Here is a 25,444-nt window from a genome sequence, read left to right as displayed (position 1 = left end):
TAAGAAGTGTATAGGGGACTGAAGATGCCATTATTGAGATGCCGAAACTGGTTGTTTGAATAAAATAACTTCTCAAAATGTACAGCTGTTTGGCAATTTTCCTTTGAAGAGCTAAAATATTTCTAGCATTCCTTTTAATTAAGCCTGTCAGTAACTCATTGCCTCCTCTATGTGGTGAGTGGCAATCTATCCTTTCCATATTCTTCTGATGAATTCTGTGATATCTTAAAAAGCTCTAATGACAAAACTCATGTCTTCTTGTGGAATATGCAATGACTGCCCAGAAAAAATAAAATAGATCTGCTTCCAGTGGTCCGTTTGTTTTATCCCTGTGTTTTCAGCTACTGTCACAAAGAATTCTTTGAATTTGGTGGCCAATTATTTGAATGTAATATCTGTCTTAAACCTACTGTCACCAAAGAGAAAAATATCATTTCCATTACATAGTTTATTAGTTTCATGCTTAATAATACTATAAACTACTGTTACCTTGTTCTTAACAATTTCTATTTTTTGTGCGTAGTGCAGAGATTATCCCTTAAAAAGTCTTTTTTAATGAGGCTCTATGTACACTTAACAAGTCATCTGATTTAAGTGTCTAGCTCTTACTAGATTCCAGCTTTGACATATTGCCAGTATTTCTTGAGCATATTGCCTAACGCTCTTTTGTGTATCTGTGATTGAAGTACACTCCATTTCTCTGGGATCAGATCCAACTTTACAAGCTAATATTTCTTGACAGCCTGTCAAAATTAATACCAGTTACAGTGGTCTTTCCCTAGTGAGACACTCATCTGTGTCAGAAAGGTGGATCGTAGTGAAAATCTGTTCTGGTCATGACTACCTTTTTCTGAAATTAGTTTGGTAGGTACTTGATGAGCTACTTTTTAACCACATGGGCCTCAATATCATATTTTTGTTCTATTCTGGGTGGAAAATTAAACCGAAGAAAATTAATACAAGGACAGATAAGCATTCAGCTTGAAAATCAAATATGAGTAAAAAAACAGCACAAATATGGTGATGATGGCTTATCTGTACAACTTTTCTTCTTTGGAACTGCCAAAAGTTGTTAAAAAATACACATATCAATCTTAATTATATATTCATATTTAGTCATACCGAGCAGAGCTAGTTCAGTGGAACTTATGATATGGATTACCCCCATGAACCTTAAGTATGGGTATTTTAGAGGAGGGGGGGAGGGGAGGGGGAGGGGGGAGAGAGGGGGGGGGGAGGGAAGGAGGGAGGGAGGGGGGGAGAGAAAGAGAGATTGTATTTTTGTGTTTTATCTTCACAATCGAGTAGTACCGATAGTGCTCTATAGGTATTTATAGCAATGGTGTCACTGCAAAATTCTATTTTGGAAGTGTTATAATCGAGTTGAGTCACTAATGTTCTCTAAGTATTTACAGTGATGATATCATTGTAATATCTTGTTTTACAAGTGTTACAGCAACTACAGCAGAGGCACAAATATTTTCTGAATTGGAATTTCATCCTCAATTATTGTGTATATTAAGACCTTAATTTTGGCTGTGTGGAATTGAATAGTGTCATCTTACAATTGTGTAATGGATGCATCTCTAATCATTTACACATAATCTGTGTCTAGTGGTTGGAGGAAAGCACAGGTCAAACTGTCTGTAAGAAGGATAGCAGAACTGGTGCACAAAACTAATGCCCAGAGTTACCAAATCCATCCATAGTAGAATCTTCGAACATTTTCTGAGTTTAAACATAACCATATATCTTGAACAGAATGACTATCTCCATTTCAACTAGCAGTAATTCTTCTTACAAGACATTTGGAAAATCATGCATAAAAAATCGGGTGAATGCATTATTTCATGACTACCGAAAAGCATTTGACTCAGCACCACACCAACCGTTTTTAATGAAACTATGACCATAAGGGGTGTCAAATGAAATATGTGACTGGATTGACAATTTCACGGTAGGAATGACATATATCGGACAGAGTGTCATCGACAGACATAGATAAAGCTTGAGGTGTGCCCCGGGGAAGTGTGTTGGGATCCTTGATCTTCATGCTGTGTATTACTGAATTGGCAGACGATATCAACAATGACCTCCGACTTTTCACACCTGATGCGATTATCTATTATGAACTACTATCTGAAAATAGCTGCATAAAATCTCATCAGAAGTTGACACAAGACTGATAGTGTGCTTTAAATGTTCAGAAACGTAAAACTGTGCTCCTAAAAAATACAGAAAAGTAGAATTCTATTACTGTAAGATCAATGGAATCAGTCAAAACATATAAAGACCAGGACCTAACAGTTTGTGGGATATGAAATGGAATACAAGCTCAACCATGGGTAAAGCATCTGGCAGACTTCAGTTTGCTTGTAGGATGCTGGACAAATGCAATCAGTCTACAAAGGAGACAGGTTGCAAAAAAACTCTTGCAAAGCAACCTAGAATATTGCTCACGTGTGTGAAACTGGTACTAAATAGCACCACCAGGAGATGCTGAATGTGTACAAAGAAGGGTAGCACAGATGCCCACAGGTTTATTTGATCCATGGGAAAGTGTCACAGAGATACTGAAGAAATTGAACAGGCAGATTCTTAAAGATAAGATGTCAACTATCCCAAGAAAGTCTGCTAGCAAAGTTTCAAGAACCAGCTTTAAATGATGATTTTAGGAATATACTAACAAGCCCCTACGTATTGCTCACACAAGGATTGTGAGAATAAGATTAGAATAATTACAGCACACATAGAGATATTCAAACAATCACTCGTTCTGCACTCCATAAGTGAATGGAACAGGAAGAAACCCTAATAACTGGTACAATGGGACATACCCTCTGCCATGCACTTCATATTGGTTTGCAGAGTACAGATGTAGAATGTTATGGAAAAGCCTGTACTGGCAGATGTTCGATGATGGGTGCCAACTATTCTGCAAAGGCTTTAGTATTAAGTGAGGAATCTATTACAGATAGAGCCTGCTATGTAACATTCCCTTAGGGACTGTGAAGTCAGAATTAGACTAATTACACTGCATACAGAAGAATTTAAACTCATTCCTTCCGTACTCCATATGTGAATGCAATGAGAAGACACACTAATATGTGGTGCATTGGGAAAAACCCCCTGCTATGCACTTTTCAACAGTTTGCAGAATATCCATGTAAATACATTTATAAATGTGTGCAATGTTTTTATACTCACAATTATTTGTGTAACATAAATGTAACCATGTATAAGTGTCTCAGATATGTACGTTACATTTACATTTTTAGTTACACATTGTTGTAGCTATATATTACGACCAGCAACAAACAGCAATTAACTCTTGCAAATAACTACTAAAACTGCCCCAAAGCAAAAAAGACATTATTATCAACAAGTTCCAGATGGACATACTTTTTCTTGATGAATATCATGAAATTTATTTTCTTTGTGGATGGAAAATGGTGTTATACAAAAGCAACATTTGTACAAATAAAGTATAAAGTATATAACATAAAAACATTATTCAGCTTCTGTCAAGGGCTTTGTGGAAATCAGCAAGGTCTAATGTTAACTACATACTTGAACATTAAAGTGACCACAAATGCAAGTACAGTTTTGTTTAATTTCATGGACTTCAAAACTGACTGCTGACAAAAGAGGCAAAATTGTGATTCTACATATGACTAACATATATAAATAATATACATGGCTAGCAATCATACAATTGCTCTGAGCACATTTTATCAGTCTTCACACTTTAAAAAAATTTATATTTAGCATATTTTTTTCCAATGAAAGTTTGGTTAACAGTATTTCTGCAAATGTTTTTTTTATACGTAAGTCAAATTCTGCTTTTAATTCAAGCAGAAAAATGTTTACCACACGAAAAGTGATTCATTATAAATGTACCTGTTGGTATCAAAGACTCATTTTATTTTAAGGAAAATATAATTCCATTCACTGCTACCTGGGCAAGTCTGCATAATTAAATCAAATGAACACTAGCAACAACCTTGTAATATAATCTTTTATCAAAATGTTGAATAACAACAAATGAACATTAGTGACCATGTTGTAATACAACTGTTTATCAAAATATTGCAGCTAAATAAACAGACGATTCACTCTTCTATGTAATGAAAGACACTCTTCTTCTTCCTCAAAAATTTCCTTTAAAAAAGTGCATGTAATCACCCTGTTCTAAGCAGTCCACTTCACACTCTTGATACAAACTGAATATCAATCCACAAGTGCCCTTTTCCTTCTCACAGAATTCATACTCTACTACCAGGCACATGACTAGAAGATAGTAATGCCTGTTCATCATAATTCAATGTCTGCTGGTTTGAAAAACGGTCGACATCGTTCATAGTACACTTTTGTGCTTCTCTCTTTCACCACTTCTTCCACATTCAGTTCTGACTGAAGCAATCTCAGCTGTAAAAGAAAAATTACACATTCTAACATAAAAACATAGTATCACATTCAGATGAAACATAATCTTTTTTTGATTTTGTGTATAACATGCTCTATACTGTCATTAAAATGTGGGTGATGTTTTATGTTTATGCTTACTGTAAAGTCATTGTACAAACTGCCTAAAGTTTGTCAATAACTCTTATTTCGAGAGAAATCTGTACATGTCATATATTTTCACTGATTCATGTTCAGGAGTAGATATGTAAAGTATCAGAGCAAATGCTATTAGAGACTAGAGAACATTAATTGGGAGAAGTACAATGGAGCATGGAAGCTAGCAGAGCATGACAAATACAGAGTGTGTGCCAATAAAGATTTACCAATCTGAATCAATATAATCACAAAATATTTAATGGGTGAAAGACTTTCTTATCCTGATTCACATAATCTGCAATAAAATGCTATGCCTCATACAATAGTGTTCTGAGTGTCACATTGAAGACAGATTACTAAAATATAACTATCTAATCTTATTCTACTTTATTTGTTTTGGCCATTTAAGGAATGTGTTTAAACTTGGTAGTTGGCTTGATGTTTTCCGTCTTCTTATACTGTCAAAATCTCTTCATGAACTCACTGCTTTTTACTTCAGTTCTTCTGACTATTTCTAGCTAGACTACTATTTATACTTCTCCATGAATCTTTGCTTATTATGTTCCAAAGGCTAGAGAATTTATTGTGTTTGCATCTGTGATGCTCATGTCTTGTAAATCTTCTCTAGTGTTTCCAAACCAACCAATTTTTCACCTCCTTTGAATTAATAATTTTCAGTAACCTTTTAGTGAGTCTATAGTTGGACGACAAATAGTTTGGACAAGAAGAGAATAGAAGCTTTCAAAATGTGGTGCTACAGAAGAATGCTGAAGATTAGATGGGTAGATCACATAACTAATGAGGAGGTACTGAATAGAATTGGGGAGAAGAGGACTTTGTGGCACAACTTGACTAGAAGAAGGGATCGGTTGGTAGGACATGTTCTGAAGCATCAAGGGGTCACCAATTTAGTACTGGAGGGCAGCGTGGAGGGTAAAAATCGTAGAGGGAGACCAAGAGATGAGTACACTAAGCAGGTTCAGAAGGATGTAAGCTGCAGTAGGTACTGGGAGATGATGAAGCTTGCACAGGATAGAGTAGCAGGAAGATCTGCATCAAACCAGTCTCAGGACTGAAGACCACCACAACAACAACAACAACAGTAGTCCATTTCAAGTGTTGTTTGTGCATGGTGTTAATAAACTTATATATTTGTATATAAAGGTCAGATGTTATCCTCTTCATCCAAATTCAACTTTTTTGTGTGGCCCATATTGTTTTCAATTTCTGCAACTTTAATGTGTCCGCCAACATTTATCTACAAAGGACATTTCTGGAGAAAGTGACAGTTTTGCAATACACATATGATATATGTATTTACATGGAAAGTACATCCCCAGAAAACAGCAAGATACAACTGACAACCGCTAAGTTCAAGCTTTGGCAGTGGTTCATAAGAAGTGGACTGGATAAATAAAATGTACTATTGTTTTCGGGGCACAGAGTGAACCTGCCTCAGGTAAAAGCCCTAGACCCACACCACTTCCCTTCAAAGATGGTAGTCAAATATCTGGGATTCTTCATTGACCATAAGCCAACCTGGAATGTGCACTGAAAATATGTGGCTAAGAAATGTGAGATATCTGTCAACATAATCAAAGCAATGATAGGATTTGGGTGGGGCTAGGATGTCAGTACAGCACTAACACTTTACTGTACAATGATACGTCGAATCATTGATTGTGCAAGTGGATGTTATGGATCTGCACCTGACAGTTACCACAATAGATTTAATAAATGCCAATATAAAGTGCCGAGAGAATGTTTGGAAGCAATGCAGTCCACCTCTAGACATGTACCTCCAATCTACTTATGCTGGCAGTATCTTTGCACCAAAGTTCTTCTTAAAAGGTATCAATATGAATATGAAATTGATTGCCTCGGACCTTACCATAGAGTGCTTAACTGGACACTTCTGGATCACTAGAACTCTTACTGCCCCTTTGTGCATGAGACAGTATGCACATACACTGGCAGTTCCAAAACCATTGAATCTGTCAGAGGTGCACATTGCATACCACATTTGCAGAAGCCTGAGCTATTCAATTTACTAACAGTGGGATCACTGGCAATGAAGCTGGGGACCACTTATGCTGTGTCAAGGCATACCATCTAGACTGCTATACGAAGTATGGATTACCAGTAAGTCCTATACACATCTAACATGGCACAAATGCAAGAAGTACAAAACAATTCACCTGTCAGTCCCCTAGTCCATGAAACCTCATACGAACTGAATGCCTAGGCACCTCACCTCTCTCATAGCCCACTCAAATTTAATCACATATTTTCCTAAACATCTTCATACCCACTGTAGAGACACCTTTCTGCCATTGTGGAGAAGAAGAAGATGCAAATCACCTTTCCTTAGGGCACCCCAGGCTACATGGAAATACTCCAATCTTTTTAGAAGGACTTATGAAGCTTGGGGTTGTCTGTTGTCAGCCTGCATGATTACTTTGTTAGTATCACAGGATCACAAACTTTTCAATGTGATGTACAGATTCACTGTTGCCAAAGGTGACCACATATAGTGATGTTGCATCAAACTGTACACAATATAGGTGGTGTATACTGGGACATAAGCATAACACGTTGTATGTTTTAATTGTGTTGTATTTTGTTTGTGAAATGCCACTTTTTATTACAATTTGATGCATCATCACTATGTGACTTTCAGAGCTATAAAAAGCACATACAGCTAGTAACATTAGAAGATCCAATAATGATAGTGTAGATCTGTTGAAACCAGTAATAGTAATAAAGAGTTATTAGCAATCTTGGCAAACTTGATTCTTCAAGACTAATATAACCTTCAGATCACCTCCAATGAATGATGTAATGTCAAACATATATAAAGTTTTATAACTTTATATTATTTGTTTACATTACATTTACGTAACATTATAAAACATTTGATTTTATAATTTTTTCAACATTATCTGCATATTATATGTAAGTATGACCTGGCTGTATGGTATAAGCTAAATGCCAATAAATTCAATTTAAAAAAGTAAAGAACATGTTTAAAAGTTTAAAAACAACAGGTTTTAAATGTTGACTCAAAAGGAAAAGCAGTTGTACCATCATTACTTAGAAGCTATACAACAGAAATCCAGTGCCACTGCCCTATTAATTCAAATTCAAAATACAGAATTTTGTTTTCATATGTTGTGCATTATCCTAAGTATTTATGAGTGTAAAGCTACAAAACAACAAAATGCCCTGATAACAGAACAAAACCTATGGTGTAAGGAACATATGTTATTAATAATAAATTCCTGCTGTCATAACGGAGTGAAAAACAGACTATAAGTGGAAGAAAAGAGAGGAAGACTACAACAGAACATGAAAATGAGGGCCAACATTTAAGTTTTTAGAAATGGCCACTGCATTGCGCTCTTGGCATGAGATCTGACACCACCATTGTTGTAAAATTTGTCATTTGTTATAATATAGTGCTGTAAATGAGAAAGACAAGTGGAGACAATTACAGAAAATGATGTCGAAAATAAATTGTAGCAATTAGTACTCTATATAATACATCTTCTGTCACAACATGTTTTTTTTTTATATCTAATATATAACAATGAATATTTCTTTGTTTGTTTACCGTATGTGCTTCCTGTATAAGTAACCCAGTTATGATGAAACTTTGGTGAGTTGTATGTAGTGTGTTTGCCTGTGAAGTTTTCCACCTACCATCCAAAGGGGTGGAGGTGAAAAAGGTGGTGACATAGAAACCTCACTCAAACAATGGAAAATCCAAGATGGAATAATGAAATATTATGAAGAGAATAGATTGCTACTCGCCATATAGTGAATATGTTGAGTCACAGACAGGCACAGAAAGAAGACCGCTAAACAAATGAGATTTTGGCCAAAAAGCCTTCTCCTGTAGAAGATAAAACATGCACATTCACCCAAGCACAATTCACACACACATGACCACTATCTCTGGCCACCAATGCCGGATTGCGAGCAACAGTGCATAATGGGAGAAGCAATCTGGCTGATGGGGGAAAGGAGGAGGCTGCAGCAGGGAGGGGGAGGGATAGCAGCATAGGTGTGAGGAGATGATAAAGTGCTGTTTGTGGGAGCATACAGGGACATGGTGAGGATAGTGTAGGGCATATAGGTGCAGTCAGGAGGTTAGACGGGGGCGGAAGGGAGCAGGAAAGGAGAGAAGTAAAGAGACTGTGGGTGCATTGATGGAACAGAAGACCGTGAAGTGCTGGAGGGGAAAGGTGAGTGAAGGACAGTGACTAATAGAGATTGAGGCCAGGGGGTTACGGGAATGTAGGATATATCACAGCGAGAGTTCCCACCTGCACCATTCAGAAAAGCTGGTGTTGGTAGGAATTTCACTCAGAAACATCTGGAGCAATTTCCATCAAATTTTGTATATATGTGACTTATTACTGATATAAAAATACTGTGAGGGTACTGTGCCCCAACCACTTCTGCAGATGTGGGTGGGGGTGAGAAGATGGAACATGTAAAAACATTCGACAACAACTGATGTTATTATCAAATCCATAGTTTTTGGAATTGCTAGGCTTATTGGTGACAGTCTGATCGTGTTTCACACCTAGAATTTGGGGTAGGGCCAGGGTGCAAAGACAGTGACAAGTCACCAAATCTCTGCAGTGCCTGAAGGAATTTCTACCAAAATCAGCACATGTGTCATATGCTGTCTAAAAATATTTACTGTGACTGTAAGACATCCCTACCGCCCCTATGGTCGACTTGTATAAAAAAATGCTATGGAGTAAGGTACCCCCACTATTACTACACGGCACGTTGGGGTGAAAGATCATGTCACATGTCCCAAAACCACAGATACACTTAATGCCCTCTCTACAGTCACATGATATAATATAGTGGAGAGTCAGACAGTTCCCAGTAACAGTCCTTCCTCTTTAAACAGTTGTGATTTCGTAGGCTTTCCCAATGTAATAAGTCTTGAAAGTTTAGTTTAGTTACGTCATGTTCCGTAGATCATTTTCACAATTATTTTATCGATATGATGTGGAACAAGTCAGATTACAAAATATATATACACACATGAATAGTGCTAATATTAATATTACTGAAATTTTTAGTTCTAGACATGCAATCACATTTTTTAAAATTTTTATTTATTTATTTATGTTTTATTTGGGTTTGCTGCTGGATCCTAAAATCAACTTGACTCGATATTTCAGCTATCCAACTGGTTGCCATTTTCAGGAGAATGCTGTTTCACCATTCAGTACATGGCACATGCGCTGCCCATCACGGTTGCTGCCCTCCAAGACCTGAGAGGTGGCACTGCCCTTAGTAGAACTTTGGCGGCAATGATACATCGCACTCAGGGTCGCACTGAAGAACATTCAATTTTGATGCATTATAGTACAGGATTCCACATCCTGCTAAGAGGAAACTCACTGTCTCTGTTAATTAAATTATCCACCAACATAATTTCAATTGCCTCTTTATACATACTGTTCCAAAAACCGGAAATGTTGGCAACTACCACAGTTTCATCAAATTTCATACCGTGTGCCTCATTTAAGTAGTGTTCTACTACTGCTGACTTTTCCAGCTGTTGTAGCCTCGTATGACGGCAGTGTTCCACACACCTGTCATGAACTGTACAAATTGAACGGCCAATGTAAGGCTTCCCACACTGACACAGAATTTTGTATACACCGGGTTTCCTAAGCCCCAAATCATCTTTCACAGAGCCGAGTAGTGCCCTAATCTTAGAAGGTGGATGGAACACACTCTTAATGTTAAAATTCATCCAATCTTAAACGATATGCCTCCAGCATAAGGAAGAAAGGCCACCGATCTATGTTCCTCTTCATGCACCTCCAGTGATTGTCCAAACTCCATAGAATGAAGAATCTGCTTCTCGGAGTATGCATTTTCCTTAAAAACAGCCATCAGATGCACAAGTTCTTGGGTTAAGCTGTCCGCATAGGAAATGGCATATGCTCTGTGTACCAAAGTCCTAAGGACACCACTGCATTGGTATGGTGGATGACAACTCTTAGAATGCAGATACCCATCTGTGTGAGTTGGCTTTCGGTGAATACTGTGTCCCAAAGTAACATCTGGCTTTTTATAAACCATAACTTCTATAAATGGAAGCATCCCATCACTTTCAACCTCCATGGTAAATTTAATGTGGGGATGAAGACAGTTAAAGTGGTCCAAAAATCTATTAAGAGCATCAGGTCCATATGGCCAGACAGAAAAGGTATCATCCACATATCTCCAGAAGCACATTGGCTGCAAAGCCGAAGTCCTCTGGTGCCATATCCTTAAAGTCCTCCATAAATAAATAAATTGGCAACTATGGGTGATAAAGGACTACCCATAGCCACTCCATCATTCTGTTCAAAAATGTTGCCATTAAATAAAAAACACATGGATGTCTGTACATGACAACAAACCTTCAACAACTCTTCCTCCAGTTTTTCACTAATCAAACTAAGGGACTCTTCCCTAGGGATTCCTGTAAACAAAGATACCACATCAAAACTCACTAATAGATCTGAAGGACTCAGCCTCAAAGATTTCAGTCACCGAATAAATTCCACCGAATTGGAGATATGGTGTTCACACTTGCCAACATATGGACTGAGAACAGGTGATACATACTTTGCCAGGTTACAAGTGGGTGCAACCAAATTACTAAAAATAGGGCATAGAGGATCCCTTCCTTACGCAAATTAGGCAAACCACACAACCTAGGCGGAACAGCAGCACCAGGATGAAGTTTCTTATGTAAATCTTTGGACAACAAACTCTTTTCCAACAGTGAAAGTGTCTTGCGCTTAATCCTTTATGTGGGGTCACTAGACAGTCTACTGTACGCCGAGGCGTTGAGTAGTAAATCCATTTTTAGGACATAATCATCCCACATCATTACTACTGCGGCATTCCCCTTGTCAGCTGATAAAACTACTACTTCATCATCATTCCTAAGGGAACGAATGGCTGCTCTCTCTGAGGAAGAGATGTTATCCTGCAGTGGCCGAGGCAATGTTCTACTAAGGGTGGTGCTACCTCCCAGTCTTGGAGGGCAGCCACCGTGATGGGCAGCGCATGCGCCGTGTACTGAATGGTGGCCTATATAGGATGTTTATTTGCAACCTGGCGTCAGTTCTCAGCAGGGTTCATCAGCAGAAGCACCATTCTCCTGAAGATGGCGACCAGTTGGATCACCAAAATATTGAGTCAAGTTGATTTTAGGATCTGGCAGCAAACCCGAAGAGACTTTCTCATCTCAGTTACTGGCAGAATTACAAGTTTCCTCGCAACCCATATGTAGCTGCAGGACAAAATTTGCTAGACATACGGATAAAATGTGTGTACAAATATTTGTGATATGTGTGTGTGTGTGTGTGTGTGTGTGTGTGTGTGTGTGCGCGTGTGTGTTTGTCTGCTCACCTCTAATAGCCTCATTTAATAACCATATTTATCTTATGTTAACAACTTTCATTAAATTTATGATTCAATACAAACTCACAATGTACAGAGCTGTTGTCGTTTGTACGTTCCTGTACAGCTGTGAAACTTGGACAATCTATTGCTTCGATATCAAGAAACTTGAGCACTTCCACCAACAAAAAATTAGATACATCTTGAACATTAAGTGAGAGGACTATGTGACCTACATTGCAGTTCTCAAGGAAGCACATCTCAGCAAATTGAGATGGTTATGTCTTTTTCATCACAAGGGTGGTATGAGGCTTCCCCACTCAACTGAGATGGTTAGGCCATTTTCATCACAATGTGGTATTAGGCTTCCCCACCAAATCCTTTATTGTGAACTCTGCTCTGGCAGTAGACCTCACAGAGTCCCTCTCAAGAGCTTTAAGGACTAACTAAAACACATCATAAAGATGACTGGCATAAACGAACAAACAGGGGAAGATTGTGCTGTGGACCACTTAACTGCAGGTCCACCACTGTCAATTGATTGAAGGAGAATGTCACAGGCACAAAGAGGCCAAGCAACAAGCAAGAAAGCTCCGTCAGTTACAACCCCGCCCTCCTCCAAATGTTCAGTGCAATTTGTGTGGACACATGTTTTATGCCAGGATTGGTCTGTTCAGCCACTGGAAACACAGTGCATACTCACAACTAAGTTGCAGCTGACAATGATGGTGCAATACTGATGAAAATAATAGGGTTGCACTGGGAGTAAAGAATAATAATTTACGAACTGTACTACAATAAGAAAGCAAAAATTAATATGAAGAGGTCAGAAACGAAGGCTAAAATCAAGGAAGAGGCAACTTAATGCTGTCTTTTGTCTTCATGTTGCTGTGGTTTTCAGTCTGAAGACTTCTTTGATAAAGCTTTCCATGCTACTACTGTATTTGTCTCTTGGTCTCCTTCTACAATTTTTACACACCACACTTCCCTCCAACCCTCCAATGCTAAATTGGTGATTCCCTGATGTCTCAGAATGTGTTCTATCAACCGGTCACTTCTTTTACTCATGTTATGCCATAAATTTATTTTCTTGCCAACTCTAATATGTACGACAGAGAAGCTATACAAAATCTGAAAACATTAAAACCCACTGAAAAAAGAAACACTGCATCAGACTGCTGTCGACATAATTGGTTTCACATTCAGATATGGAAGTGAATCACATGTAGCAGGTAAACAGGGAAAAATCTTAAGTAACGACAACTAGGGGAAAAATATTAAAGGGATTAACAATGTGAGGAAAACTAATGTCACTAAAGTCAATCAAGTAAAGTTGTTCTACTACCTCAGCAACATAATTACATAAGACAACACTTGTTTAACAGAAGTAAAGAATATCATTAGAAAAACAAGAATTTGTGGGAAAGAAAAACATTTTTACTAGGAAAACACATCAATGCAGAAATCCACAAAATCATTTGTGCGGAGTACACTTGTCTGTGGATTTGAAAGCTGGACATATCGGAAACAAGACAGGACCCAATTAGAGGAAACAGAAATGTGAATTTGAAGAAAATGGCAAGAACAATATGGATGGAATAACAAAGTAGCTTTAGGAAATGAATAAATGAATGCAGGTGAGAGTCTTTATTTTGTTCAGTTATACAGCAAAATCATGCAGTACTGTAAAAAAAAGTAAATGAACATTCAATTTTTGGTTTTTTACCTTTGTTTGTTCTTTGCGTAGATTCTTCAGGAGGCTTATATCATCGACTCTACTTTCCCTTTGAACCTTCAGCTCTTTGACTCGCTCTGCAGTTAAAGTAATACATTTTTTAATGGCTGCTTCTCTTGTATCATAACTGGATTTCAGCTGGAATGAAAAATATGCATGCTATTCACAAGCAAGCACTTTATGCAACAGCAGTAACTAAAAAGTACAAATAAATCATACCTCTTCATAAAGCTGTTTGCATGTCGCTGTTGGATCAACTTGCCCTTTAAATGATTCTGTTGGTATAGATGTATTCAGCATATACACAATTTTGTCATCAACAGTCCTCATTTTCTTCAATGCATCCTGAAATTAAAAAGAAATACACTCATTCTGCAGCTATGATTATGATCAATTTGGTTATTTTTTTCTGTAAGCAATAAGAGACGTTTCTCCTCTAAGGAACTATGTTAAAGTGCAGTCATAAAATTATCTATAGAGCAACCCACCAGTGTAATGATTTTTTTTATCTGTGGTCAGAAGTGCAGCAGTTTCATCCTCTTGTAGTTTTAGATCAGATTTCCAAGTATTGTCTTGACAGAATTCCTATGCCTTTATTGCAGGACCCATTTAACTTTATTAAGCAACATAAAAACTAAAGTAAACTGTGTCTGAACAAATCTTGGAAGGCCCAGTGTTACTGATCAACTGCCATGTCACTCTCAGCTGACAGGCATCATAGATGAGGCTATGGAGGGGCATGTGGTCAGCACACCACTCTCCTAGCTGGTGTCAGTTTTTGTGACTGGAGCTGCTACTTCTCTGTCAAGTAGCTCCTCAATTGGTTTCATGTGGGCTGAGTGCACCCCACTTGCCAACAACACTCAGCAGATCCAGATGGTCATCCACTGCAGTACTAACCACTTAATTTCAGTGATCTGACAGGAACCAGAGTTACCATCACTGCAAGGCTGTTTGCTGATTAAGTGACACACTATAACCCTGTTGGTATTCCTCCAGGCCCACTATATTAAGTCACAGTCTCTTCTTACTTTTCCAACAAACTTTCTGTACAGCTTACCTCATGAAATAATTCCTCCAGGGATGTTATAATTGTTTCAAGTGAGAACATCGATTGTTAAGGCGTTATGAATTATAGTATATTCAAATACTCACTAAACATTAATATTTTGATAACAATCAGCAATCAGCATTTCAGTTTACATGCCACAATTTGCTACCGGTCGCTTCCGCACTGAAACTTAAGCAATGACCAAGCGTGGCACAGACAAGCTATAAAAGCATTGAGATGGCTACTGAGCACTGTTGACAAATGCATTATCCAAACTTGACTCACTCCATCCTGGCCGGGAGTCCAACTGCAACTAAGTTGCACCACAACAATAACTGGTCTCCAGAGTATTGTCAATATAAAAATGACTGCATCTCAAAGGTAGATATTTCTTTGCACTATGATGCCCAGCTTCTAGAACAAATGGTAATGGTCAATACATCACATAATAGGGTCACATCTTATCATTGCAAAACAATCAATGAATTGGTGGAACTGACTTGAGTTCATGACAGTAGATTTTGACTAGATATTTGATGGTGAAATAGATCACAGCAAAATTTTATTCAGGTGTTCTTCCTGAACAAATAATCCAAAATTGTATTAAAATGGAAAACACTTTCTAATGTTCTGTAATGATTTTCACAACACTATGAAGTGTTTTCCTTTTTAATATTATTATTGTGTTCTGCCAAGCATCAATGAAAAATTTAGTTAATTTCAATCAAAAGTTGGTTACCACAAATTCTTCTCGGTTTTAGATTGTGTCATATTCTTCAAAGAAAACACTTCCTCCAGTTCAGATACTGATGTCACAGCTATCGGTTCACACCAGCACACGGCTTACTGTCTCACATAAAAGAAACATCAGCTCCACCACACTCTCAATACACCAGAGCAACAAGTTTGTGTCATCACCACATATGGTGTGTAAAGTTACTGTACAGAACAAAGTGCCAGTTCTCACGACTTTCTATTTGACATCACTTGTAAACTGTATTTTTTCCAGTATTCATCCTTGTGTGCATCACAAGATGATACAAATTTATCAATAATAAAATAATTTAGTCTACAACACAGAAGAATTTTATTATAATTGTCTCTGTCCACAAAAGTCTACAAATGTAAAAAAGAAATTAATTTGACATTTTTACCAAGAGTCACTAAGAGTGGCAATTGATGGCCTTGTTAGCAGGTTTGTTGAGAGCTAAGAAATTTTAGCAGGGAAAAAACAACAGCAGATTTCACAAATCTTATTTATATAAAATAAATCAGGAACAAGTATTTTCAGATCCTCAAGAGGAGATCAAACAAAAACTGCTGGGATCAATGAACGGCGTAACTCAATGTTGATAATGAGTAACATATTAGCAGATGTGCATTAAACCCTATGGAAATTTTTGTCCTAGCAAAAAGACTTTGATGCAAAAATACTCTCTATACCTCTGAGCCCATCCTTGCATCAAGATGTTGCCATTCATGAGCATCAGGCCTACGGTCCAAGCTATTCGTCCAGGGAACTGGCAAGTTACCTTAGCTCTTTGGGCCAGTTAGTGCTGCTATTGCCGGTTCTTGCAACTCAACCACATGTGGCAAATGTCGGTGACACAAGTTAAGCAGACTGAGGAAGATATGCAGTTCTTTAAAGGTTCTTGGTGGTGGAATTTATAAGATGGCTTCAACTTCTTCAGATATAGGCAGTGAACGTCATGATGAGATCTTACAGCCCAGGAAATTAATCTGTGTCCGGCCAAAAATGCATTTAATGGTGTTTAAAACTATGTCATACTGTTCTAAACATTTAAATACCAGTCAGAAGCAGTCAATGCTGTTCTGGCAAGGCAGAAAAAAAAACAGGATACCATCAAAATACACAAAGGAAAAGGGGAGACCATGTCAAATCTATAAACCTTTGCCAAGTTTGTGCAGAGTTTCGGAGGCAAAATATCACAAAATGACTCTCGAATAAACCAAACGGAGTGATTATGGCCATCTTCAGTATGTCTGCCACCGACACTAGAATCTGAGTGTACACCTTGGTGCAGTCTAGAACACCAAATAAAGTCATACCACTTGGCATGTAGTTAAAATCTCATACTAAGGGTATGGGGTATCGTTTCAGCACAGTTCTGGTACTGAGGGTTCGATAACTGCGCACGAGTGCCAAGCACCACACTTCTTAAGCACTAAGCAAAATGGGGACAATCAAGGACCGCTGCTCGACTGGCACATAACACAGTCCTGAAACATGCTGTTGAACTCAGCTTTTGCTATGGCCAGACGGTCTGCGGATAAACATTAGAGTCAACAGGACACCAGTGTATGCTACTGCATTTCATATGAAAACTGAGATTGTTAAGCCGGTAATGCCATCAACTAGCTGAGTGTTTGCCGTGTCTAACAGTTGACACTACGCTGAAAACTTCTCCCCCTATAATGGGTTCTAACACAGCTACAACTGTCAAGTCCCATGGCAGTTCACACCAAAATCCAAGATCCCCTTGATCCGCAGTGTACCATACATTGGTTTGGTGGAATTATTAGCTGTTGTCAGGCAGAAGGTGGTCGCTGGTTGCCTGTTGTGTAACAGCATGTGTGGAAATATGCATAGGTTTGATCCAATGTCTACTATATATTTTCAATCGGACTTGCAGTCCTTTGTGAGAAGGCACTGCAATGCAGCCTGGCAATCAGCTGATGTGGCTACGTCCGATTTCTGCTGGCCTTTGGATGGATGCAAGGCCTAGTACATTTATGCGCCTGGTCTCCAAATCTTTTATAGTACCAACAGACAGAGGTTTCACTTGTACCAGATGCTGAAGAGGCAGTTGTAGAGTGACTTCTAGATTTCTTGTAGTATGTCCACTGTCCTTGCTGCGATCCTGCTTAGTCAACAGTTCACCAATCTATTTAGTCAACAAATCAACCTTGGCTGCGTCATGAATGGTGTGTGAAACCAGGGGCATTGACAAGCTGTTGCATGGCACTGTGACTGAATTTACCGACACGTGCGTGATTGTGCTGAATATTTTACGAGCCTATTCAGCCACTGTGCCTAAGCCATGTCGGTTTGTGTCACTATAATAGCCTTCACTTGAAGTGGCTGACAACTACTCCACAATGTATGCAGAAGACTATCAGGGTTGATACTAATGTCATCTTTACTCCGTAAATGTCTAGAATATTGTGACAGTTTCCTGCCACCAACTTCTTCTTGTGTTAAAACTTATCTGATTAATTCCTCTTGCGATGCAGACGTCCTAAGACACAGTTCTGTCTCCATTTTTTCATAAGCAGAGCAATGATTACATCTTCAATCTCCAGGCATATTTATGTTCCACCCAGCTTACCACGATCATGAATTTGGTGAAATCTGCTGTAATGCCCATGTAGAGGAAACTGGCTTCCACTTGGTCGAACCACAATGTCAGATTACGTGGCTAGAAGGATGGTAAGTGCACAGAGAGCCAGAAGACTGAAGGTGCATGTTCAGTCAATGATAATGTTATGTTACAATCTTATCCTTTCAGTGCTATTGTGTGTTCAAATCGTGCCAGGGTCACCAGTGTCAGATAAGCCATGACACCTAAGCTATCTGATCAATTACCGTGCATGTCATAGTCAAGGTGTCTGGCGTACATGAGAAATTTTCAAACTTTATTCAGTTTTCAGGAAGGAAGAGCTTGTCAATGGAGAACACAACTTTGAGAAATTCCACCTTATGGTAGTATTATTCCTACCTCTAACTAATAAGTATTTGTGAGCATAATATTGCTGTGAAACACAGTGCCTCTCACAGGTGGCATCAAAATATCTGACAGCGCAATAAAAATATTCGCTCGTGGTACCACAGTACAGTGAGAAGCAGTGGTCCTGGCTGCTACAGACTCCTATCGTTCCACAAAATGCTACTTATAAATTTTCAAGAACCATATCACGTTAAATGTACTTCAGCCCCATATATACACTGTGTGATCAAAAGTATCTGGACACCTAGCTGAAAATGACTAACAAGTTCGTAGCGTTCTCCATCGGTAATGCTGGAATTCAATATGGTGTTGGTCCACCCTTAGCCTTGATGACAGCTTCTACTCTTGCAGGCATACGTTCAATCAGGTGCTGGAGGGTTTCTTGGGGAATGACAGCCCATTCTTCATGGAGTGTTGCACTGAGGAGAGGTACTGGTGTTGGTCAGGGAGGCCTGGCATGAAGTTGGCGTTCCAAAACATCCCAAAGGTGTTCTATGGGATTCAGGTCAGGACGTTGTGCAAGCCAGTCCATTACAGGGATGTTATTGTCGTGTAACTACTCCGCCACAGACCATGCATTGTGAACAGGTGCTCGATTGTGTTGAAAGATGCAATTGCCATTCCCAAATTGCTCTTCAACAGTGGAAAGCATGAAGGTGCTTAAAACATCAGTGTAGGCCTGTGATGTGAAAGTGCCACACTAAACAACAATGGGTGCAAGGTCCATCCATGATAAACATGACCACACCATAACACCACCGCCTCCGAATTTTACTGTTGGCACTACACACGCTGGCAGATAACGTTCACTGAGCATTCGCCATACCCACGCCCTGCCATCGCATTGCCACACTGTGTACCATGATTCATCACTCCACACAACGTTTTTCCACTGTTCAGTCATCCAGTGTTCATACTCCTTACACGAAGTGAGGCATCGTTTAGCATTTACTGGTGTGATGTGTGGCTTCTGAGTAGCCGCTTGACCATGAAATCCAAATTTTCTCACCTCCCACCTAGCTGTCATAGTGCTTGCAGTGGATGCTGATGCAGTTTGGAATTCCTATGTGATGGCCTGGACAGATGTCTGCCTATTGCACATTACGGCCCTCTTCAACAGTCGGTGGTCTCTGTGAGGCAACAGACAAGATCAGGCTGTATGCTTTTGTGCTGTATGTGTCCCTTCACATTTCCATTTCACTAGCACATCGGAAACCGCGGACCTAGGGATGTTTAGCAGTGTGGAAATCTCACATACAGATGTATGTCACAAGTTACACCCAATCACCTGACGACATTCGAAGTCCGTGAGTTCTGCGGAACACCCTATTCTGCTCTCTCACGATATCTAATGACTACTGATACTGCTGATATGGAGTACCTGGCAGTAACAGCACAACGCACCTAACATGAAAAATGTATGTTTTTTGGGGTGTCTGGATACTTTTGATCACATAGTGTATCATTTCTGCAGAGACCTCAAAGACAAGATTACATTAATTACAGGAGGCAAAGAGGGTTTTAAGCAGTTATCCTCCCCTTGCTCTATACATCATTGGAACAAGAAGAAACCTTAACATATAATACAATGTAAGTACACACTGCCTTGCCCTTCACAGAGGTTTGCAGAGTCTGTATACTTTGACCAAAAGCTTTCTGCTTTCAGTCTTTTTTATATGTGTATCAAGCACTCAATTTACTCCTTGCAATACTTTGAAATGATTTTATCAACTCATTGTTTCAATTATTGCTATGATTGCAGTATGCATTTACAACCTGCAATACATACGGAGACTACAGATTCATTTTGCAAAAGCAATAAACAAATCAGTTTTGGTGTGGTTGACTCCTCCAAATATCTTAAAAATTCTGAGACATGGTCATCTACACCAAGTGTCTTCCCTTTCCACACTAATGTCTTAAATTTTCTTTTGTGTATATGAACATTCTACATATTACTTTCACCTTCCAGTTTTCTATTTTTCCTTAATATTGGATTGCTATCTGCACTCTTGATGGCCATACAGTTGCTTCTGTTTCCCAGAGTTTTCTTTGATTTTTCTGTAATCAAAATCCTATAGCCAAACATACTTCTGCAGTTCTGCATTTGCCTTCTAGACTTTCCTGCTTTGCATTTTCCTCAAAAAAATTAATTACATTAAAAAAAAGAAAACTACGATTTGCCAATGACACTGTCATTCTATACAGAAACCGGAAAAGCCTTGGAAGATCAGCTGATTGGAATGGTTAGTCTCTAGATGAGATGCAAAAGAAACACCAATAAAAGCAAAACAGGGGAATAGAGTGTAGTCATATTAAGTCAGGTAGTGATGAAGGAATTCAATTCATAAATGAGAAAGTAAAGGTAGTAGACGAGTTTTGCTATTTGAGTAGCAAAATAATTGAGGGCAGAAGTAAAGAGAACATAAAATGAACACTGACAATGGCAAGAAGAGCTTTTCAGAGTAATCAAAATATGTAACATCTAATTTAAGTTTTAGTGTTGAGGACACTTTTCTGGAAGTATATGGGTGCGGCATAGCCTTATGTGGAAGTGAAATGTGGCGATAAATAGTACAGATGAGAAGAGAGCTTTTGACAAGTGGTTGCAGAAAAGTACTTTATATTAGATGCACAAATCAGATAACTAATGAGGAGGAAATAAATCAAATTGACGTGAAAAGAGCTTCAGCATACAATTGGCTACAAGAAGTGATTTGTTGATAGCACATATCCTAAGCCATCAAGGGATAATTAATCTGATAGTGTAGGAACATGCAGGAGTTAAAAATTATAGTGGGAGAACAAGGCTACAATGCAGTAAGCAAGCTCAAATGACTTGGTGCTGTACCTCAGGAGAATGTTCCCCTTTGAGAGCCCTGATAGTTTTCTTTGTTTCAGAGGGAGTTTATGTGCCTATTGCCCTCTCAGCTATACAGTGATTTGTTGTCTTAAAGCTCAGCCATATTTACCAGTGCAAAAAATTCCCTCAGTAGCAGTACCTCCATTGAATCTGGCTGGAAATTGGTGGTAGAGACAGTGTACTACGAATATTGTGGTCCACACAGGATTTGGAAATCAAATATTTTACTTGCTCTTTGATTGCTGAATTAAATACTGTTCATGGTCAGATCAAGTCTCATCTAACATAATTTATGCACAGATAAATGATTAGCTACATACTACACTCAGTCAATGTCCTATAAAGGGATTGTTCACGAGAGCAGTAATCTAACATTGAAGAGACACAAAAGTTTACACGTGACAAACAGATAGTTAACACAGTTGCTGATTAAACTTCTTAACTCACTGTCCTTGAAGTATAACCGTTATTTCAATATGAAAATGAAGTGCACTTTAAGTATAATTTGGAAGTAACACAGTTCACAGTCTGATTCTATTATCACAGAAGCATTGTTGACGTTTGGCACAGTCCGTGATACTATTACGCATAGTCCGTGATACTATTACGCATTCAACGTCCAACTGTTTTAAAAACAGTCACTAACTAAATTCTCAAATACAGAATTTATATAAAATAAAATACATTTCCTGACTTATAACTGATGCCAAAGCATCTTTGGTATACATTTCCCTTATCAGTGGAGACAGACCTTGCACATTTTATAATCTTCCACAGGCTGACTAAAATGGCTTCCAGCAGCTTCTCTTTTAAAAAATTACAATAATTAGAGCTACATTTATCTATTGTCATTCACTGGCTTTTACAAATTACAATTAAACATTTATGCATCTGATTAACTGAACAGTGGAGGGAGACTCTTCTGAATTTGAACTTTTAGATACAGCAATAATGACTATAGAATTACGCTGTCTATTTTTCTAAAATATCTTATTCTGTTTCAATAACAATGTTTTAACTGTGAATGCTAATTACTCCAGAATTAAATGAGTGCAAAAGTTGCTAACGTATTTCCAAAGATGTATAAATGCTACCATTCTTTACGTGGCTTTTTCATCTACGTTGTCAGGAAGTTAGCAAACAGGCATTTGTTGGCATATGAACAAATAATAACTAAGTTTGAAATTACTGGTATTTCTAGTGTTCAGTTTTCAGGTAAACTAATCACACTTATGAGTTCTAATTAATCAAAAGAATATAATGGACAATAAAGTTACATTAGCTAAGCTCTGATTAATATTCACAGTTTTTAGTATTGTGCATGTGGCATATAAATTATCATATCAATGATATTTGCAAAAAAAAAAAAAAAAAAAAAAAAAAAAAAAAAAAAAAAAAAAATGGGGGGGGGGGGGGGGGGTGGATAATTACCAGCTACATGGAATCCACCTGCTTTGTCACAACCTTTACTCCCTGCAAACACTTGGTAATTGTTTTATGAAGTAATAGTTACAATTATTGTTATGACTGCAATTTGTAGTATATGTAGTCACAACTTCTATCAACGTATGAGGGTTGAATGAAAAGTAATGCCTTCACTTTCGTTCAATCCGTTTCCGCAACCAAAGTCTCACAGTTCTCTCAAGGTCTTCATCAGAAGCGTGATGATGTCCCCAAAGATTGTCTTTCATTATCGGGAACAGATGGAAATCAGTCGGGGCTAAATCTGGACTGTGTGGAGGACGCCGTACGATGATGAGAGGCGGTCTCTGAAGTTCTGCTTTGGTGGCACACGAAGTGTGTGGTTTGGCATTGTTGTGCTGCAGGAAAACATTTCCCTTTTCCTTTTGGACCCTCGTTAGCCATCGTTTCAGAGTTCACAGCATTGTGATGTAATGCTCTGAATTTATTGTTGTTCCACGATCAAGGAAATCAACTTGGATAACACCATCTGCATCCCAGAACATTGTGGCCATAATTTTTCCAACTGAGGGCTGCATCTTGAATTTATTTTTCAGGGGCAAGTCTTTGTGTTGATAATCCATAGACTGACTTTTCATTCCAGGTCATAATGGTGTACCCTCATTTTGTCTCCTGTCACAATTGAATGGAGAAAGGCATCATCTTCATTCTCATAATGCGAGAGGAGTTCCTGGCAAATTTCAAGTCTGTGTGTTTTCATTTCAGGAGTCAGCATCCGGGGTACGCACCGTGCACAGATCTTCCGATAATGTGTCCCAATAATGTGACACGTTCTTGTGAAATGCCGATTGTGCTTGCAATTTCTCTCTGAGCGATACGACAATTGTCCTGAATCAATCTGTCAACATTTTGTTTGTGAAACTCGGTGGTGGCTGTCACAGGACGTCCATCTATTTGTTTGTCACGCAGGTTAGACGTTCCTGCCTCAATATCTTTAAACTTACTCGCCCAATGATGCACAGTACTCACATCAACACAGTCACCATAAACTGCTCTCATTCTCTGATGAATCTCCTTTGGGGTGACACCTTCTGCTGTCAAGAATTCAATGACTGCATGTAACTTAAATCGCACTGACCGACCGCCTGTGCATGGTTCCATACTTTACACTGCAACAATACAACCATTCAATGCTAAGGCTTCCCACCAACTGGAGCTGCAGAGAAGAGGCTACAGAACAACCAGTACCTGCCGCAAACCAACGTTGCCAACTATTGAAGAGTTACGAATGTGGAGGCATTACCTTTCAGTCAACCCTTGTATTTGTTACAAATGGACTGTACTTATAACTTTCTCATTCCTCTTAACAGAAATAATTTCATCCTTCATGTCTACTTTTCATAAATCTCATTATAGCAATATTTCACATTTATTTTCAGAGTTATCAGTTTCAGGTAGAATATGAGAACATCTTCTCAACTTAAGAAGAAAAAAAAACAATGTATTATAGTATGTATGGAAGTATTTTTGTGTCATTACTAAATTGGAATATTTTACAGAATTAATATGCTTTTCTGAAGAGACAATGATACCAGTAACAATGTAATCTTTCATTTACTTTTCCCCAGTACTGTATTTAATTTTTTATTTTAATTTAAAGTTTATTCATAAATACGTTGAATGTTAATATCAATGATTACCTTACTGTGAACTTCAAAATTGCCAACATTTTGGCAGCTAGAGACAGTGGTCATGAGAGTGTGAGCTGTATTTGCGTGAATGTTTGTGTTTCTACTGTACATTTCACAAGAAGGCCTTCTGGCCGAAAGCTGTGAGGACGGCTCACAAGTCGTGCTTGGGTAGCTCAGATAGTAGAGCACTTGCCCACAAAAGGCAAAGGTCCTGAGTTTGAGTCTCGGTCCAGCACACAGTTTTAATCTACCAGGAAGTTTCATATCAGTGCACACTCCGCTGCAAAGTGAAAATTTCATTCTGGAAACATCCCCCAGGCTGTAACTAAGCCATGTCTCCGCAATATCCTTTCTACCAGGAGTGCTAGTTCTGCAAGGTTCGCAGAAGAGCATCTGTGAAATTTGGGAGGTAGGAGATGAGGTACTGGTAGAATTGAAGCTGTGAGGATGGGTCATGAGTCACGCTCTCAGATGGTAGAGCACTTGCCTGCGGAAGGCAAAGGTCCCGAGTTCGAGTCTCGGTCTGGCACACGGTTTTAACCTGCCAGGAAGTTTCATATCAGTGCACACTCTGCTGCAGAGTGAAAATTTTATTCTGAAATCAGACACACTGTTTACAACAGGTTAGGTATATGTTTATTTAGCTTCATCTTACATTATGTATCAGTGTACTACTACCTCTAGGACCTAACTGAGTAAAGATAATTATGATTGGTACTCAATCACAAAGAGCCAGTAACGTCCATAGACCATTTCAGTCTAACATCTGTTAGATACTTGAATTAAAATCATCACGAATCAATAACCTAAACACAAAGCACAACAATAAAATGTAAAAATTCTGATTAGGGCCTGTATATGAGCAACTGGAAAGTTCTCAAAATACAGCAACTGACTTCTTTGGGTTATGGTAGGTGAGTATAGACATGGGAAAGT

The 25,444-nt window shown here is 38.5% G+C and overlaps 1 protein-coding gene across 6 annotated transcripts in view; it reads right to left on the bottom strand.

Moving 5' to 3' along the window:
- Window positions 1–3,825: 3,825 nt before the first annotated feature.
- LOC124618346 (protein MIX23) overlaps window positions 3,826–25,444 on the bottom strand; it is a 38,361-nt gene continuing 16,742 nt past the window's right edge. For 3 of the 6 annotated variants that reach the window (XM_047145341.1, XM_047145346.1, XM_047145342.1), the window contains exons 2-4: window positions 13,952–14,077; window positions 13,724–13,870; window positions 3,826–4,428 (exon numbers count right to left, since the gene is read on the bottom strand). In XM_047145341.1, coding sequence (XP_047001297.1) covers window positions 4,315–4,428; window positions 13,724–13,870; window positions 13,952–14,077 — 387 coding nt within the window. In that variant the 3' untranslated portion in view covers window positions 3,826–4,314. Of the gene's footprint in view, window positions 4,429–13,723; window positions 13,871–13,951; window positions 14,078–14,220; window positions 14,975–15,068; window positions 15,198–25,444 lie in introns of those variants that run through there. The other 3 variants (XM_047145343.1, XM_047145344.1, XM_047145345.1) reach the window with 2 other exon arrangements.

This window comes from Schistocerca americana, chromosome 1, assembly GCF_021461395.2.
Source record: "Schistocerca americana isolate TAMUIC-IGC-003095 chromosome 1, iqSchAmer2.1, whole genome shotgun sequence".
NCBI lineage: Eukaryota > Metazoa > Arthropoda > Insecta > Orthoptera > Acrididae > Schistocerca > Schistocerca americana.
The sequence above is the reverse complement of the archived record's forward strand: the minus strand, read 5'-3'. Positions and strand labels throughout refer to the sequence as shown.